Raw genomic sequence first — 16,857 nt, 5'->3', positions numbered from 1 at the left:
GGCTGGGCCTGGTGACCAAGCTGTACGCCCTGAACCCCAAAGCCATGAGCGTGATCGAGCTCTACGGCATCCTGGACCCCGTCACGCGGGACTGGACCGACGGCATCCTGTCCAACATCTTCCGGGACATCAACAAGACCACGGACAAGAAGGAGAGAAGGTGAGGACAGGTCTCCTGTACCCCCCTTCTCCCCCTCCACCCCTCCCTCCCTCACCCGCTCCTCGAATCCCCCCCTCCCCCTCCCACCATACCTGGTTTAATCCCAGCACTTCACGATGTGGAGAAGCGTATTATTCTATACTATGCATCCACACGACTCTGTCCAGCTCACCTGGACGTTCCTCATGCTGCGTTCTGGCCTGTTCACCTGCCCTCCAGGTACATCCTGTTTGACGGGGACGTGGACGCCCTCTGGGTGGAGAACATGAACTCTGTGATGGACGACAACAAGCTGCTCACCCTGGCTAACGGGGAGAGGATCCGTCTGCAGGGACACTGTGCTCTGCTGTTTGAGGTCAAACATCTGGCATCGCTAAGTATTCTAGGACATTTGTGTGTATATATTAGGGGTGGGAATCTTTTGGTACCTCACGATTCGATTCGAATCGATTCTTGGGGTCACGATTCGATAAAAAATCGATTCACGATTTTTCATCCCAAAAATGTTTTTTTTTATTTAAAAAAAGTGAATCGCTTGAAGACTGAATCGCGATTCAAATGTGAATCGATTTTTTTCCCCCACCCCTAGTATATATGTATGTCTTTAACGTGATGGGTGTAGCTCAGCGGTCGAGCGATGAACACACTGCGTAATGCAGACATGCATAGCATGCAGTATGCTACGTGTTCTGCAGGCTTCTGGGTGCTCGTTGTGGTAAACAGCCCTGTGTTGTAGGTGGGAGATCTCCAGTACGCCTCTCCTGCCACGGTCTCCCGCTGCGGCATGGTGTTCGTGGACCCCAAGAACCTGCGCTACACCCCCTACTGGATGAAATGGGTCACAGGCAGACCACCCAAGGTCCACGAGCCAACACGTTTCACGCTGAACAGCAACTGAAGCAACGCAGCAGGATTCTAACCCCGTCTTCTGGTGTGTCTGTGGACAGGAACAACCAGAGCTGATGAAGCTGTTTGAAAAGTATGTCCCCAGCGCCATCGACATGATCGTGGAGGGCGTCGTGGACGGCAAGCAGGGGGACAAGCTGAAGACCATCGTCCCTCAGACAGACCTGAACATGGTTGGTCCAGTCTGAAGCGACCCCAGACCTCCACAGTAGAACCTGAGTCCACCCATCACTCAGCCCTGAGGGACCGGTAAGGTAGATGAGCGCTTTCTTAAAAGCAGTCCGTTGGCCTCCTCTCTCCAGGTGATGCAGCTGTCCATGATGCTGGAGGCTCTGCTGGAGACTGAGGGGCTGGGGGCAGACGCTCTGGAGTCTTACTTCCTGGAAGCTCTGTACTGCTCCCTGGGAGCCTGCGTGGTGGACAGCGGCAGGAACAAGTTTGACAGCTTTGTGAAGAAGCTGTCTGGCCTGCCCTCCGTGCAGGATGAGAAGAGTCTCGCTGGGCCGGGAGAGATCCCAGGTGGGGGAGGAGATCTGGAGGGGAGGGGGGAGAAGAGAGGAGAGAGTTAAGGGGAGGAGAGAATTAAGGGGAAGAGGGAGGGAGGGAGGGAGGGAGAGAAGGGAGAGAAGGGAGAGAAGGGGTGGAGGGAGAGTGTGAGGGAGGGAGAGAAAGAGTGGTGATTGATAGAGGAGAATATGATATCCATAATGTAAAGAGCCAAGGACAGGTTTGCTTTGATTTCCACCAGAAGAGCAACTATGCTTTCATTAAAAGTTCTGAGGTGTTGTCGCTCCTCCCAGGTTACCTGCCCACTCTGTACGACTTCCACTTCGACGAGGTGAAGAGGAAGTGGCTTCCCTGGAGGTCCCTGGTCACCAAATACATCCACGACTCTGACAAGAAGTTCATCGACATTCTAGGTACAACAATCCACTCATGAGCGCCCGACAATGTGTGTGCCAGTCTCCATATCCTGCTGGGTATGTTGTGTGTCCGTGTTCACGTGTGCCTGCCTGCCTGTGCTTGTTCCCCAGTCCCCACGGTGGACACCACGCGGGCGGGCTGGCTCCTGGAGCAGATGGTCAGGATCAAGAGGCCCGTGGTTCTGGTGGGGGAGTCCGGGACCTCCAAGACTGCCACCACACAGAACTTCTTCAAGAACGTCAACATTGACACCACCGTGAGTTAACGGCAGCAAACATCCGACGGCAGACAGTTCTAATGAGATGGTTTATCTTGTGGAGAATAGAGTGTCTGCAGTCAGGAGAAACTCCTGTTCGTTTGTATAACTCCCATTTTTATACCAACGGCGATGAATCATTGTTCCCAGATGACCCTGGTCATCAACTTCTCCTCGCGGACCACCTCCATGGACCTGCAGAGGAACCTGGAGGCCAGCGTGGAGAAGAGAACCAAGGAGACATACGGCCCCCCCATGGGGAAGAGGCTGCTGGTGTTCATGGACGACCTCAACATGCCCCGGGTACCCCCCCAACCCCACCCCCCCTCTCCTACCTTCTCATCTGTCTCTGCCGCTGGACGTCTGTTTGTGTGCTGACTGTTGTCACCTGGTTCCTCTCTGTGTCACCGAACCCTCTCTGGGAGAGCAGGGAAGCCCTGACTGAAGCGTGATGTGACTTGCAGGTGGACGACTACGGCACGCAGCAGCCCATCGCCCTCCTCAAGCTGCTGCTGGACCGGGGCGGCCTGTACGACCGCGGCAAGGAGCTCAACTGCAAGATCCTCAAAGACCTGGGCTTCATCGCCGCCATGGGCAAGGCCGGCGGAGGCAGGAACGAGGTGGACCCTCGCTTCGTGTCGCTCTTCAGCGTCTTCAACATCCCCTTCCCCGAGGAGGACGCTCTCAAGCTCATCTACGCCTCCATCCTCGAGGGCCACGCCCGGGTGAGCCGCCGCCACGCCCTCCTCACCACCGGGTCGGACATTTGACTCGTTTCAAAAGACGTTTCTATCCAAAGCAGCTATGGGAAAGGGTCTTGATTCAGATTTTGTCTTGTAGCCGTTCGAGGAGGGCATCCAGAAGATCTGTGAGAAGCTGACCTTCTGCACCCTGGAGCTGTACAAGAGCATCATCAGAGACCTGCCGCCCACGCCCTCCAAGTTCCACTACATCTTCAACCTGAGGGACCTGTCCAGGGTGTACCACGGCCTGACCCTCACCAACGCAGAGAGGTGGGAACACCTGGCTCCTCCACGCCCCTGCTGAAACACCCTGCTGTGGAGTGTTTTGTTGACATGTTTTCCTCTGGCAGGTTTCTGACTGTTGCCCAGTTCGTGAGGGTGTGGAGGAACGAGTGCCTTAGGGTGTTTCACGACAGACTCATCAACGAAACAGACAAACACATCGTACGTGCTTCAGTATTTGAGTTGTTTCTTTGAGTTTAAATATTACTATTACAACAGCAAAAACAAACATTGCTATCCTCACAGCTCGCGTGTGTTCGCTCCTAGGTCCAGGGCCACATCAAGAGCCTGATAGACGAGCATTTCAAGTCTGACTTGGACTCCGCCATGAGGGACCCCGTCCTGTTTGGAGACTACAGGACAGCCCTCAACGAGGCAGAGCCCAGGGTGTACGAGGACATCCAGGACTATGATGCCGCCAAAGCCCTCTTCCAGGTACAAATGTTTTTTACTTCTTTGAGCCAATCTCAGATGCTACACGGTGTTTAGATGACTGGTCTGGTGTCCGCCAGACAGTTCACTCTCTCGGTCATCAGCTCCCTCTACCCCCTGACCCTAACCCAGGAAATCCTGGAGGAGTACAATGAGAACAAGACCTGCATGAACCTGGTTCTGTTTGACGACGCCCTGGAGCACCTGACCCGGGTGCACCGCATCATCAGGATGGACCGTGGCCACGCCCTCCTGGTGGGGGTGGGAGGGTCCGGCAAGCAGTCCCTGACCAAGCTGGCCGCCTTCACCGCTGACTGCGAGGTAGGGGGGAGTCTCCACAGTACTCCACCACACGCACGCACACTCCAAATAAATGTCTAGTGATAGACCGCATGCACCAGTTAGAAGGCTTCTGCGGAGCTTGATAACGACCCATTCGTTTGAGGCGTGTTGGAAGAAGGAAACATCTAGAAGGGGCAGGGCCAGGGTCCTCCTCAGACACTCAGGATGAAGATCACCTGTCCCGTTTGGTCCTGCAGGTGTTTGAGATCGTGCTGAGCAGAGGGTATGGAGAGGCCACCTTCAGAGAAGACCTGAAGCTCCTGTACCTGAAGCTGGGCATCGAGAACAAGAAGACCGTGTTCCTCTTCACCGATGCTCACGTGGCCGAGGAGGGCTTCCTGGAGCTCATCAACAACATGCTCACCTCAGGTAAACAACATGCTCACCTCAGGTAAACAGCAACACGCCCACCTCAAGTAAACAAACTAAACACGCTGTCTTCGGTCTGTGTGTGTGCACCCAGGCATGGTCCCCGCCCTGTTCCCTGACGAAGAGAAGGAGTCCATCCTCAACCAGCTCCGTGACGAGGCTCTGAAGATGGGCAGCGGCCCCTCCAAAGAGAGTGTGTGGCAGTTCTTTGTCAACAAGAGTGCCAACAACCTGCACATCATCCTGGGCATGTCCCCTGTGGGCGAGACCCTGCGTACGCGCTGCAGGAACTTCCCAGGTAAACACACACACACCTGGCTGTTCTGGATGAGTGTTTGGTCCTGAGATGCTCCACACCCTGTGTGCTGTGTCCCCCCTCTCTACCCAGGGCTGGTGAACAACACTGGGATTGACTGGTTCCTGCCCTGGCCCCCCCAGGCTCTCCAGGCCGTGGCTCAGTCCTTCCTGGGTACGGACACTTCCAGAAAAGTTCTGTCCTCTTCCAGCAGGGGGTGGGTATTAACGCAGCTGTGGTGGTCGTCCCGCAGGCGAGAGCCCCATGATCCCGGCGCAGCACTCGGCCGCTGTCATCGGCCACGTGTGCATGGTGCACGGCTCTGTGGGGCGCTTCAGTACCATGTTCCTGCAGAAGCTGCGACGCAGCAACTTCGTCACCCCCAAGAACTACCTGGACTTCATCAGCACCTACGCCGGCCTGCTGCAGGACAAGGACCAGGCCATCCTGGGTGAGTCCCCCCCTCCCCTCTCTCCCTTGTGCTTGTAACCGAGCTGAGATGATGGTTGTGGTTTGGTGTGTGTGTGGTCAGCTCAGTGCAAGCGTCTGGAGGGAGGCCTGGACAAGCTGGAAGAGGCCAGCGTGCAGCTGGCTGATCTGAACATCAAGCTGGCTGAGCAGAAGGAGGTGCTGGCGGAGAAGTCTGCGGCCTGTGAGATCCTCCTGCAGGAGATCTCCACCAACACCACCGTGGGTCAGTAGGCGGCACGGCACCTGGCAGTTTCAGGACGCCACCCTGTTACTGCACCCTCATACCTCCCTGCTCCTCTCCCTGCTCCTCCCCCCTCGCTGTCCCTGCTCCCTCCCTCTCCCTGCTCCTCTCCCTCTCCTCTCCCTGCTCCTCTCCCTGCTCCTCCCCTCGCTGTCCCTGCTCCCTCCCTCTCCCTGCTCCTCTCCCTGCTCCTCCCCCCTCCCTGTCCCTGCTCCCTCCCTCTCCCTGCTCCTCTCCCTGCTCCTCCCCCCTCGCTGTCCCTGCTCCCTCCCTCTCCCTGCTCCTCTCCCTCTCCTCTCCCTGCTCCTCCCCTCGCTGTCCCTGCTCCCTCCCTCTCCCTGCTCCTCTCCCTGCTCCTCCCCCCTCCCTGTCCCTGCTCCCTCCCTCTCCCTGCTCCTCTCCCTGCTCCTCCCCTCGCTGTCCCTGCTCCCTCCCTCTCCCTGCTCCTCTCCCTCTCCTCTCCCTGCTCCTCCCCTCGCTGTCCCTGCTCCCTCCCTCTCCCTGCTCCTCTCCCTGCTCCTCCCCCCTCCCTGTCCCTGCTCCCTCCCTCTCCCTGCTCCTCTCTCTGCTCCTCCCCCCTCCCTGTCCCTGCTCCTCCCTCCCTCCCCCCTCCCAGCCGAGGAGAAGAAGAAGCTGGCTGAGGACAAGGCGAAGGAGATCGAGGTGCAGAACAAGGTGATCGCCGTGGAGAAGAAGGACGCAGAGAGCTCTCTGGCCGAGGCTCTGCCTGCGCTGGAGGGAGCCCGCATCGCCCTGCAGGACCTGGACAAGTCTGACGTCACGGAGATCAGGTGACCTTCCGCCTCTCCCACCCCCTGACCCCCCCCAAGCACAAGCAAGAGTACTACCTGCTTGTATGTCTTTGGATTACTCAAGTTCAGTCCATCCCTGTGTGTGTGTGTGTGTGTGTGTGTGTGTGTGTGTGTGTGTGTGTGTAGGTCCTTCGCCAAGCCTCCCAAACAGGTGCAGGTGGTGTGTGAGTGCATCCTGGTGATGCGCGGCTACAAGGAGATCAGTTGGAAGTCCGCCAAGGGCATGATGTCCGAGGCCAACTTCCTGCGCTCGCTCATGGAGATGGACTGTGACGCCATCAACCCAAGCCAGACCAAGACGGTCAGAGGTAGGTCAGCTGACCCTGACCTCACTGTGTCTGGGTCCTGCCAGGAGACTCACAGCTTGTCTTGGGCATCATCTTTGGCTGGATGGTTCTGTTTCGCAACCACTCTCTGTCCCTGCTCGCCAACGGATGCCTGAACCAGCTCTGCTTGTTGTTCTTAACACTGACTCCTCCCCTGTCCTCCCCTGTCCTCCCCTGGCCTCCCCTGGCATCCCCTGGCCTCCCCTGTCCTCCCCTGTCCTCCCCTGTCCTCCCCTGTCCTCCCCTGTCCTCTCCTGGCCTCCCCTGTCCTCCCCTGGCCTCCCCTGTCCTCCCCTGTCCTCCCCTGTCCTCCCCTGTCCTCCCCTGTCCTCCCCTGGCCTCCCCTGTCCTCCCCTGGCCTCCCCTGTCCTCCCCTGTCCTCCCCTGGCCTCCCCTGGCCTCCCCTGTCCTCCCCTGTCCTCCCCTGTCCTCCCCTGGCCTCCCCTGTCCTCCCCTGGCCTCCCCTGTCCTCCCCTGGCCTCCCCTGTCCTCCCCTGGCCTCCCCTGGCCTCCCCTGTCCTCCCCTGGCCTCCCCTGTCCTCCCCTGGCCTCCCCTGTCCTCCCCCAGGCTTCCTCAGGAGTCTCAACACCAGCTTTGAGGAGATGCAGGCCATCAGCAAGGCCGGCTCGGGGATGCTGAAGTTCGTGGAGGCGGTGATGGGCTACTGTGACGTGGCCAAGGAGATCAAGCCCAAGAGAGAGAAGGTGGGGCGACGGCTTTATTAACTACTGAGGATGCGATGTGACCCTAGCCACTTTAAAGTCTGAAGGTTGTGATCTTCCGGTCTCTCCCCCTCTCTCTCTCTGCGTCTCCAAGGTGGCTCGCCTGGAGAAGAACTTCTTCCAGAGCAAGCGGGAGCTGGAGCGCATCCAGACCGAGCTGGCCACCATCCAGAAGGAGCTGGCTGCGCTGAGCGACAAGTACAGCGATGCCATGTCGGAGAAACAGCTGCTGCAGGAGGAGGCGGAGCTGATGGAGCGACGGCTGATAGCGGCCGACAAACTCATCTCTGGCCTGGGCTCCGAGAACAAGCGGTGAGGCGCCCGTGTGTGTGTGTGTGTGTGTGTTCGTATAGGACGTGTCTCGCAGAGAGAGGATGTAGATCGTAGCCATGGAGGTTTTAGACTTCAGTCTCATCTTTATATTGATTTCTCCTCCTCCCTGCTCCTTCTGTTCCTCCTTCCCATGCTCCTCCCCCTCCTCCTCCTACCCATACCCCTGCTCCTCTTCCCCCTGCTCCTCCCCCTCCTCCTCCCCCTCCTCCTCTTACCCCTCCCCCTGCTCCTCTTGCTCCTCCTCCCCCTCTCCCTACTCCTCCTCCTCCTCCCCCCACTCCCAGGTGGACGGAGGACCTGGTGGAGCTGAAGGAGCGTCGTGTGCGGCTGCTGGGAGACTGTCTGATCTCGGCAGCCTTCCTGAGCTACGAGGGGGCGTTCAGCTGGGACTTCAGGATCCAGATGGTGTACGAGGTGTGGGAGAAGGACGTGCTGGAGAGAGACATCCCCTTCAGCCAGCCCTTCAGAGTGGAGAGCCTGCTCACTGACGAGGTGGAGATCAGCAGGTGAGGGAGGGGGCGTGTGTCTTTGTGACCTGGGTGTGTGTGTGTCTAAAATACAAGAAATGAACACGTAAAAATGACTTAATACTAGTGAAATTATCTGTCCATGCAGCAAGATAATTTTACTCAACAAGATATCTTAAAATAAGTTGGTTCCAGTCTAGAAATAAGTAGGCTTAAGAATATACCACAAACTAGTAAATAATTTTCGAATAATAAATATTGTATTTCCAGAACTAAGATTTTAAATATTGGCAAGCACAGAACAATTTGCAGTGTGTGTGTGTGTATTTGACCTGTGTGTTTGTGTCTGTGTGACCTGTGTGTGTGTGTGTGTGTGTGTCCAGGTGGGGGTCAGAGGGTCTTCCTCCAGACGAGCTCTCTGTCCAGAACGGCATCCTGACCACCAGAGCCAGCCGCTTCCCCATGTGCATCGACCCCCAGCAGCAGGCTCTCAACTGGATCAAAAAGAAGGAGGAGAAGAACAACCTCAAGGTACCTCCACTAGCACCAGGGCCTGTTCCATGAAGCAAGCTCACCATGCAGGAGGTGCAGGACATGGGCTCAGCCGGATTCAAACCCAGGCCCTCCTAATGCTACACACTCTTACTCAGCTAGCGGGGAAGAACCATGTCCCCAGGGTGACTTACTGGTGGACGTTTCTCCTCAGATCTCGTCCTTCAACGACCCGGACTTCCTGAAGCAGCTGGAGATGGCCATCAAGTACGGCTTCCCCTTCCTGTTCCAGGACGTGGATGAGTACATCGACCCCGTCATCGACAACGTCCTAGAGAAGAACGTGAAGGGCCCTGAGGGCCGGCAGGTGATCGTGCTGGGGGACAAGGAGGTGGACTACGACCCCAACTTCAAGCTGTACCTCAACACCAAGCTGGCCAACCCCAAATACTCTCCCTCTGTGTTCGGCAAGGCCATGGTCATCAACTACACTGGTAACTGGAGCCTCTGTGTGACTGTAAACTGTTTAGAGTGTGGGAAGGGTTTGGTTATGGGGGGAATAGAGGAGTCTGACTGTGTGTGTGTCTGACTGTGTGTGTGTCTGACTGTGTGTGTGTCTGACTGTGTGTGTGTCTGACTGTGTGTGTGTCTGACTGTGTGTGTGTCTGACTGTGTGTGTGTGTGTCTGACTGTGTGTGTGTGTGTCTGACTGTGTGTGTGTCTGTGTGTGTGTGTCTGACTGTGTGTGTGTCTGACTGTGTGTGTGTCTGACTGTGTGTGTGTGTGTGTCTGACTGTGTGTGTGTCTGACTGTGTGTGTGTGTGTGTCTGACTGTGTGTGTGTGTGTCTGACTGTGTGTGTGTCTGACTGTGTGTGTGTCTGACTGTGTGTGTGTGTGTCTGACTGTGTGTGTGTCTGACTGTGTGTGTGTCTGACTGTGTGTGTGTGTGTGTGTGACTGTGTGTGTGTCTGACTGTGTGTCCCAGTCACCCTGAAGGGCCTGGAGGAGCAGCTCCTGAGTGTGATCGTGGGGTTCGAGCGGCGGGAGCTGGAGGAACAGAGAGAGCGTCTGATCCTGGAGACCAGCGACAACAAGCGCCTGCTGAAGGACCTGGAGGACTCCCTGCTCCGCGAGCTGGCCACCTCCACCGGCAACATGCTGGACAACACCGAGCTGGTGCACACCCTGGAGGAGACCAAGAGCAAGGCCAGCGAGGTGAGTCTGGTCACCCCAGGGCCAGGAGCACGTCTGGGGGGGGGGGGGGGGGGGGGGGGGAACAGAGAGGGAGGCCTCCAGACCTCTAGATCAGAGGTTCCCAGCCCTGGTCCTCAGGGCCCACTGTCCTGCATGTTCCAGATGTTTCCCTGCTCCGACACACCTGGTTCAGATGAACGGGTCGTTACCAGGCTTCTGCTGAGCTTCATAACGACCCGTTCATCTGAACCAGGTGTGTCGGAGCAGGGAAACCTCTAGAACATGCAGGACAGCGGGCCCTGAGGACCAGGGCTGAAGACCACAGCTCCAGCTGAACTCTGCTGATGTGTGGTGGTGGCGTGTGATTGGTCCAGGTGTTTGAGAAGCTCCGCCTAGCGGAGAAGACGTCAGCAGACATCGACAAGCTCAGGGACGGCTACCGTCCGGCGGCCAAGCGGGGCGCCATCTTGTTCTTCGTGCTGGCGGAGATGGCCCTGGTCAACAGCATGTACCAGTACTCCCTGGCCTCCTACCTGGAGGTGTTTGACTTCTCCCTGCGCAAGTCACTCCCCGACTCCATCCTGCCGCGCAGGCTGAAGAGCATCATGGACACCCTCACCCACAACGTCTACAACTACGGCTGCACAGGTCAGGGGTCACAGGTTAGGGGTCACAGGTTAGGGGTCACACAGGGTCAGGGGTCACACAGGGTCAGGGGTCACACAGGGTCAGGGGTCACACAGGGTCAGGGGTCACAGGTCAGGGGTCACATAGGGTCAGGGGTCACACAGGGTCAGGGGTCACACAGGGTCACAGGTCAGGGGTCACACAGGGTCACGGGGTCCCAATGTTATGAAGGTGGTAATGTTATGATGACCAGGCGTTCAAGAAGGGGTTCAGAGATGATGCCATGGTGTCAGCTATACTTTCGGGAGAGTGTTTTTGCCAGGCGAGTGTGTCTAGCTCAGTGGGTAGAGCATTTGAACTCAGATCAAGAGGTTCAAATCCGCCTGTACGTCGCTTTGGATGAAAGCGTGTGCAAAATGAACACATGAGTGTTCCGTGATGGTGACATGCTCTTGGCTGACGTGTTGACGGGGTGATCCTCAGGCCTGTTTGAACGACACAAGCTGCTGTTCTCCTTCAACCTGACCATCAAGATCGAACAGCCTGAAGGCAGGGCGCCACAGGCTGAGCTGGAGTTCTTCCTCAAAGGTGACACAGTTCTCTCTCTCTCTGTCTCTCTGACAGTGTCTCTTTCCCTCTCGTTCTCCCTGCCATCTCTGTCTTTCTATCATTGTCTCTCTATCTCTTCTTCTCTTTCTCATGTTCAGAAAATTATTTATTGGCATAAAATAACTCTCCATGTCTGTCTCCCCCCCTCAGGAAACCTGTCCCTGGAGAAGAGTAAGAGCAGGAAGCCGTGCTCCTGGCTGGCTGACCAGGGCTGGGAGGACGTGGTCAGACTGGCAGAGCTCTTCCCAGAGCAGTTTGGCTCTCTGCCGGACGACGTGGACAAGAACCCCTCTGAGTGGAAGAACGTGAGTGACCCCCTGCTGGTCTCCTGAGGAGGGGGAAGGTCATGAGGGTTTAACGCTCCTCCCCCTTTCCCCCCCTCCTCTATTCCCCCCCCCCCTCCTCTCCTCCTCCTCTCCTCCTCCCCCCTCCTCTCCTCCCCCCTCCTCTCCTACCCCCCCTCCTCTCCTCCCCCCCTCCTCTCCTCCTCCCCCCTCCTCTCCTCCCCCCTCCTCTCCTCCCCCCCTCCTCTCCTCCTCCCCCCCTCCTCTCCTCCTCCCCCCTCCTCTCCTCCTCCCCCCTCCTCTCCTCCCCCCTCCTCTCCTCCCCCCCCTCCTCTCCTCCTCCCCCCCTCCTCTCCTCCTCCCCCCTCCTCTCCTCCTCCCCTCTCCTCCTCCCCCCTCCTCTCCTCCTCCCCCTCCTCTCCCCCCCCTCCTCCCCCCCCTCCTCTCCTCCTCCCCCTCCTCTCCTCCCCCCCTCCTCTCCTCCTCCCCCCTCCTCTCCTCCCTCCCCTCTCCTCCTCCCCCCCTCCTCTCCTGGCTGCAGTGGTACGACCTGGACAGCCCAGAACAGGCTCCGTTTCCCTGCAGGTACAAAGACAACCTGACGGTCTTCCAGAAGCTTCTGCTGCTGCGCTGCTTCCGCCTGGACCGGGTGTACCGCTCCGTCAGTGACTACGTTGCCTCCACCATGGGAGAGAAGTAGGACGCCAGGAGACAGCCACGCTGGGACTCTACATACTACTGTGATGTGTGTGTTTATCTATCCCTGTTGATAACCATCCTCTCCTCCTCTCCTCCTCCCCTCCTCTCCTCCTCCCCTCCTCTCCTCTCCCCCCTCCTCCTCCTCCTCTCCCCCCTCCTCCTCTCCTCTCCCCCCTCCTCCTCCCCTCTCCTCTCCTCTCCTCCTCTCCCCTCCCCCTCAGGTATGTGCAGCCTCCAGTGATCAGCTTCGAGGCCATCTACGAGCAGAGCACCCCCACCTCCCCCATCGTGTTCATCCTCAGCCCCGGCTCCGACCCGGCCAGCGACCTCATGAAGCTGGCCGAGAGGTCCGGCTTCGGGGGCAACCGCCTCAAGTTCCTGGCCATGGGGCAAGGCCAGGAGAAGGTAGCACATTTGTGCCTTTCAGCCACAAAATGCCCCTCAAACCACAAAATAATATAAAAATATATTATGTTTTTTTTATTATGTGAAAAATACATGCATCTTCAAAGTGGGGCTCTTGCCTCTGAGGGCAGCTCCAGTTCCAGGAGAGTGATGTTCCTCCTGTCCTGTAGGTGGTGCTGCAGTTCCAGGAGAGTGATGTTGAGTGCCTGCTCTCCTCCCGTCCTGTAGGTGGCGCTGCAGCTGCTGGACACGGCGGTGTCGCGGGGCCAGTGGCTGATGCTGCAGAACTGTCACCTGATGGTCAGGTGGCTGAAGGACCTGGAGAAGTCCCTGGAGAGGGTGACCAAGCCTCACCCAGACTTCCGCCTGTGGCTCACCACAGACCCCATCGGAGACTTCCCCATCGGAATCCTGCAGAAGTCCCTCAAGGTGGGAGCGAGCTGAGATCACACACACACACACAGGCTGAATACCTGCCGAGGTGTCCCAGCACCTAAATGATTTGTATTGAAGCCCTAGTGAATCAAAGTATACCTCATCAATAGTTAACAATTGCTGCTTTGGCCATTTTTGATGTTAATTTTGTATTATTTTTTCTCTCTCTCTCTCTACCTCCCTCCCCCTCCCTCCCTCCCTCCCCCCCCCCTCCCCCTCCCTCCCTCCCCCCCCTCCCTCCCTCCCCCTCCCTCCCTCCCTCCCTCCCTCCCCCCCCCTCCCCCTCCCTCCCTCCCCTCCCTCCCTCCCCCCCCCCCCCTCCCCCTCCCTCCCTTCCTCCCTCCCTCCCCCCCTCCCCCCCTCCCCTCCCCCCCTCCCCCCCCCCCTCTGGGTGATGAGGTGGTGACAGAGCCTCCTAACGGCCTGAAGCTGAACATGCGGGCCACTTTCTTCAAGATCCCCCATGAGAGCCTGATGACGTGCCCCCACCCGGCCTTCCGCAGCCTGGTGTACGTGCTGGCCTTCTTCCACGCTGTGGTGCAGGAGAGGCGCAAGTACGGCAAGATCGGCTGGAACGTGCCCTACGACTTCAACGAGTCCGACTTCCTGGTAAGAGACAGAGGACCAGGAGTTCACCCACAAAACGCCCGTCGAAAGACGTATAGATGAAATTATGAGATTCTGTACAGAATTCACATATTCGTAAAAACATTTCTAATATTTCGCTGTATTATACACATTCTCAAACTGTGACAGTGGACTCTGGAAGTGTGTATGGCGTGAGCGTGTCTCCTCAGGTGTGTGTGTGTGTTCCTCAGGTGTGTGTGTGTGTTCCTCAGGTGTGTGTGTGTGTTCCTCAGGTGTGTGAGCGTGTCTCCTCAGGTGTGTGTGTGTGTTCCTCAGGTGTGTGAGCGTGTCTCCTCAGGTGTGTGTGTGTGTTCCTCAGGTGTGTGTGTGTGTTCCTCAGGTGTGTGTGTGTGTTCCTCAGGTGTGTGAGCGTGTCTCCTCAGGTGTGTGTGTGTGTTCCTCAGGTGTGTGTGTGTGTTCCTCAGGTGTGTGTGTGTGTTCCTCAGGTGTGTGAGCGTGTCTCCTCAGGTGTGTGTGTGTGTTCCTCAGGTGTGTGTGTGTGTTCCTCAGGTGTGTGTGTTCCTCAGGTGTGTGTGTGTGTTCCTCAGGTGTGTGTGTGTGTGTTCCTCAGGTGTGTGTGTGTGTGTTCTTCAGGTGTGTGCGTGTGTTCCTCAGGTGTGTGCGTGTGTTCCTCAGGTGTGTGCGTGTGTTCCTCAGGTGTGTGTGTGTGTTCCTCAAGTGTGTGTGTGTGTTCCTCAGGTGTGTGTGTGTGTTCCTCAGGTGTGTGTGTGTGTTCCTCAGGTGTGTGTGTGTTCCTCAGGTGTGTGTGTGTGTTCCTCAGGTGTGTGTGTGTGTTCCTCAGGTGTGTGTGTGTGTTCCTCAGGTGTGTGTGTGTGTTCCTCAGGTGTGTGTGTGTGTTCCTCAGGTGTGTGTGTGTGTGTTCCTCAGGTGTGTGTGTGTGTTCCTCAGGTGTGTGTGTGTGTTCCTCAGGTGTGTGTGTGTCTCCTCAGGTGTGTGTGTGTGTTCCTCAGGTGTGTGTGTGTTCCTCAGGTGTGTGTGTGTTCCTCAGGTGTGTGTGTGTGTTCCTCAGGTGTGTGTGTGTGTTCCTCAGGTGTGTGTGTGTGTTCCTCAGGTGTGTGTGTGTGTTCCTCAGGTGTGTGTGTGTGTTCCTCAGGTGTGTGTGTGTTCCTCAGGTGTGTGTGTGTGTTCCTCAGGTGTGTGTGTGTGTGTTCCTCAGGTGTGTGTGTGTGTTCCTCAGGTGTGTGTGTGTGTTCCTCAGGTGTGTGTGTGTGTTCCTCAGGTGTGTGTGTGTGTGTTCCTCAGGTGTGTGTGTGTGTTCCTCAGGTGTGTGTGTGTGTTCCTCAGGTGTGTGTGTGTGTTCCTCAGGTGTGTGAGCGTGTCTCCTCAGGTGTGTGTGTGTGTTCCTCAGGTGTGTGAGCGTGTCTCCTCAGGTGTGTGTGTGTGTTCCTCAGGTGTGTGTGTGTGTTCCTCAGGTGTGTGTGTGTGTTCCTCAGGTGTGTGAGCGTGTCTCCTCAGGTGTGTGTGTGTGTTCCTCAGGTGTGTGTGTGTGTTCCTCAGGTGTGTGTGTGTGTTCCTCAGGTGTGTGAGCGTGTCTCCTCAGGTGTGTGTGTGTGTTCCTCAGGTGTGTGTGTGTGTTCCTCAGGTGTGTGTGTTCCTCAGGTGTGTGTGTGTGTTCCTCAGGTGTGTGTGTGTTCCTCAGGTGTGTGTGTGTGTGTGTGTTCTTCAGGTGTGTGCGTGTGTTCCTCAGGTGTGTGCGTGTGTTCCTCAGGTGTGTGCGTGTGTTCCTCAGGTGTGTGTGTGTGTTCCTCAAGTGTGTGTGTGTGTTCCTCAGGTGTGTGTGTTCCTCAGGTGTGTGTGTGTGTTCCTCAGGTGTGTGTGTGTTCCTCAGGTGTGTGTGTGTGTTCCTCAGGTGTGTGTGTGTGTTCCTCAGGTGTGTGTGTGTGTTCCTCAGGTGTGTGTGTGTGTTCCTCAGGTGTGTGTGTGTGTGTTCCTCAGGTGTGTGTGTGTGTTCCTCAGGTGTGTGTGTGTGTTCCTCAGGTGTGTGTGTGTGTTCCTCAGGTGTGTGTGTGTCTCCTCAGGTGTGTGTGTGTGTTCCTCAGGTGTGTGTGTGTTCCTCAGGTGTGTGTGTGTTCCTCAGGTGTGTGTGTGTGTTCCTCAGGTGTGTGTGTGTGTTCCTCAGGTGTGTGTGTGTGTTCCTCAGGTGTGTGTGTGTGTTCCTCAGGTGTGCATGGAGATTCTGGACACCTACCTGTCCAAGGCCCACAGCCAGGGCGACGCCCGGATCCCCTGGGGCAGCCTCAAGTACCTGATAGGAGAGGTGGGCTCCTACACCTTTTCAACCCATTTTTAACCTCATTTATCTGATTCTTTCGTCCAAAGCTATTTCCAAATGGTGCTGATAGAAAGTACAGTCTGAAACAGATGATCAGCACAGTGCACAGTGCCCTCAGGTGAGGAGGCAGGCTAACCCAGGGGGCTGTACCTGCTCTCAGGTGATGTACGGGGGCCGCGCCATAGACAGCTACGACCGCAGGATCCTGAGCGTCTACATGGACGAGTATCTGGGAGACTTCATCTTCGACACCTTCCAGCCCTTCCACTTCTTTCACAACCAGGAAGTGGACTACAAGATCCCTGCAGACGGCCCCAAAGAGATCTACGTTGGTGAGTGGGCTCCCATACGGAGAGATGAACATGCTACATAACACCATATACAGTTGCATAACTCCTTTTTCCATTGTTATGTATAGTAAAGTATTTATGTAGCAAACGCCTCAATGCAAAGCGACATACAGGGGGAATTTGAACCTGCAACCGCTTGATCTGCAGTCAGATGCTCTACCCACTGAGCAACACCAATCGTTAGAACGTCATAAAGCTCTGGGGGCAGGTTGATGGTAAAAGAGACAGTCATCAGACAGGTGGACCCCCCAGGAGAGCCTGGTCCATGCCTGGTCCATGCCTGGTCCATGCCTGGTCCATGCCTGGTCCATGCCTGGTCCATGCCTGGTTCATGTCTGGTCCATGCCTGTTCCATGCTTGGTCCATGCCTGGTTCATGCAGTGTCGATGCCTGGTCCATGCCTGGTCCATGCCTGGTCCATGCCTGGTCCATGCCTGGTCCATGCCTGGTCCATGCCAGGTCCATGCCAGGTCCATGCCAGGTCCATGCCTGGTCCATGCCTGGTCCATGCCTGGTCCATGCCTGGTCCATGCCTGGTCCATGCCTGGTCCATGCAGTGTCCTCTGTCCTCCAGGGGAGATCGAGGCCCTGCCCCTGGCCAACACCCCGGAGGTGTTCGGTCTGCACCCCAACGCTGAGATAGGATACTACACACAGGCCGCCCGCGACATGTGGACCCACCTGATAGACCTGCAGCCTCAGACTGGTACAGCCCTGCTCCCTGCCTCACATACACACACATATATATATACACACACA

The 16,857-nt window shown here is 57.0% G+C and overlaps 1 protein-coding gene across 1 annotated transcript in view; it reads left to right on the top strand.

Moving 5' to 3' along the window:
* The window catches only part of dnah10 (dynein axonemal heavy chain 10), a 34,962-nt gene that overhangs the window by 15,981 nt on the left and 2,124 nt on the right, over positions 1-16,857 (top strand). The window contains exons 39-74 of the mRNA XM_062451052.1: positions 2-160; positions 380-515; positions 897-1,019; positions 1,108-1,239; positions 1,369-1,585; positions 1,867-1,986; positions 2,101-2,246; positions 2,397-2,549; positions 2,711-2,971; positions 3,087-3,259; positions 3,340-3,433; positions 3,539-3,706; positions 3,836-4,024; positions 4,243-4,414; positions 4,509-4,712; positions 4,803-4,883; positions 4,963-5,160; positions 5,242-5,403; positions 6,038-6,212; positions 6,360-6,541; positions 7,128-7,264; positions 7,377-7,594; positions 7,900-8,121; positions 8,466-8,613; positions 8,789-9,068; positions 9,561-9,790; positions 10,144-10,417; positions 10,880-10,984; positions 11,156-11,310; positions 11,831-11,985; positions 12,210-12,393; positions 12,622-12,822; positions 13,228-13,437; positions 15,638-15,733; positions 15,909-16,080; positions 16,673-16,804. Of these exons, the coding sequence (XP_062307036.1) occupies positions 2-160; positions 380-515; positions 897-1,019; positions 1,108-1,239; positions 1,369-1,585; positions 1,867-1,986; positions 2,101-2,246; positions 2,397-2,549; positions 2,711-2,971; positions 3,087-3,259; positions 3,340-3,433; positions 3,539-3,706; positions 3,836-4,024; positions 4,243-4,414; positions 4,509-4,712; positions 4,803-4,883; positions 4,963-5,160; positions 5,242-5,403; positions 6,038-6,212; positions 6,360-6,541; positions 7,128-7,264; positions 7,377-7,594; positions 7,900-8,121; positions 8,466-8,613; positions 8,789-9,068; positions 9,561-9,790; positions 10,144-10,417; positions 10,880-10,984; positions 11,156-11,310; positions 11,831-11,985; positions 12,210-12,393; positions 12,622-12,822; positions 13,228-13,437; positions 15,638-15,733; positions 15,909-16,080; positions 16,673-16,804 (6,164 nt within the window). The remainder of the gene's footprint in view (position 1; positions 161-379; positions 516-896; positions 1,020-1,107; positions 1,240-1,368; positions 1,586-1,866; positions 1,987-2,100; positions 2,247-2,396; positions 2,550-2,710; positions 2,972-3,086; positions 3,260-3,339; positions 3,434-3,538; positions 3,707-3,835; positions 4,025-4,242; positions 4,415-4,508; positions 4,713-4,802; positions 4,884-4,962; positions 5,161-5,241; positions 5,404-6,037; positions 6,213-6,359; positions 6,542-7,127; positions 7,265-7,376; positions 7,595-7,899; positions 8,122-8,465; positions 8,614-8,788; positions 9,069-9,560; positions 9,791-10,143; positions 10,418-10,879; positions 10,985-11,155; positions 11,311-11,830; positions 11,986-12,209; positions 12,394-12,621; positions 12,823-13,227; positions 13,438-15,637; positions 15,734-15,908; positions 16,081-16,672; positions 16,805-16,857) is intronic.

The sequence above is a fragment of the Osmerus eperlanus genome, chromosome 25 (assembly GCF_963692335.1).
Source record: "Osmerus eperlanus chromosome 25, fOsmEpe2.1, whole genome shotgun sequence".
In the NCBI taxonomy this organism is placed as follows: Eukaryota; Metazoa; Chordata; class Actinopteri; order Osmeriformes; family Osmeridae; genus Osmerus; species Osmerus eperlanus.
Note: the sequence above shows the minus strand (reverse complement) of the source record. Positions and strands in the feature narration are given on the sequence as shown.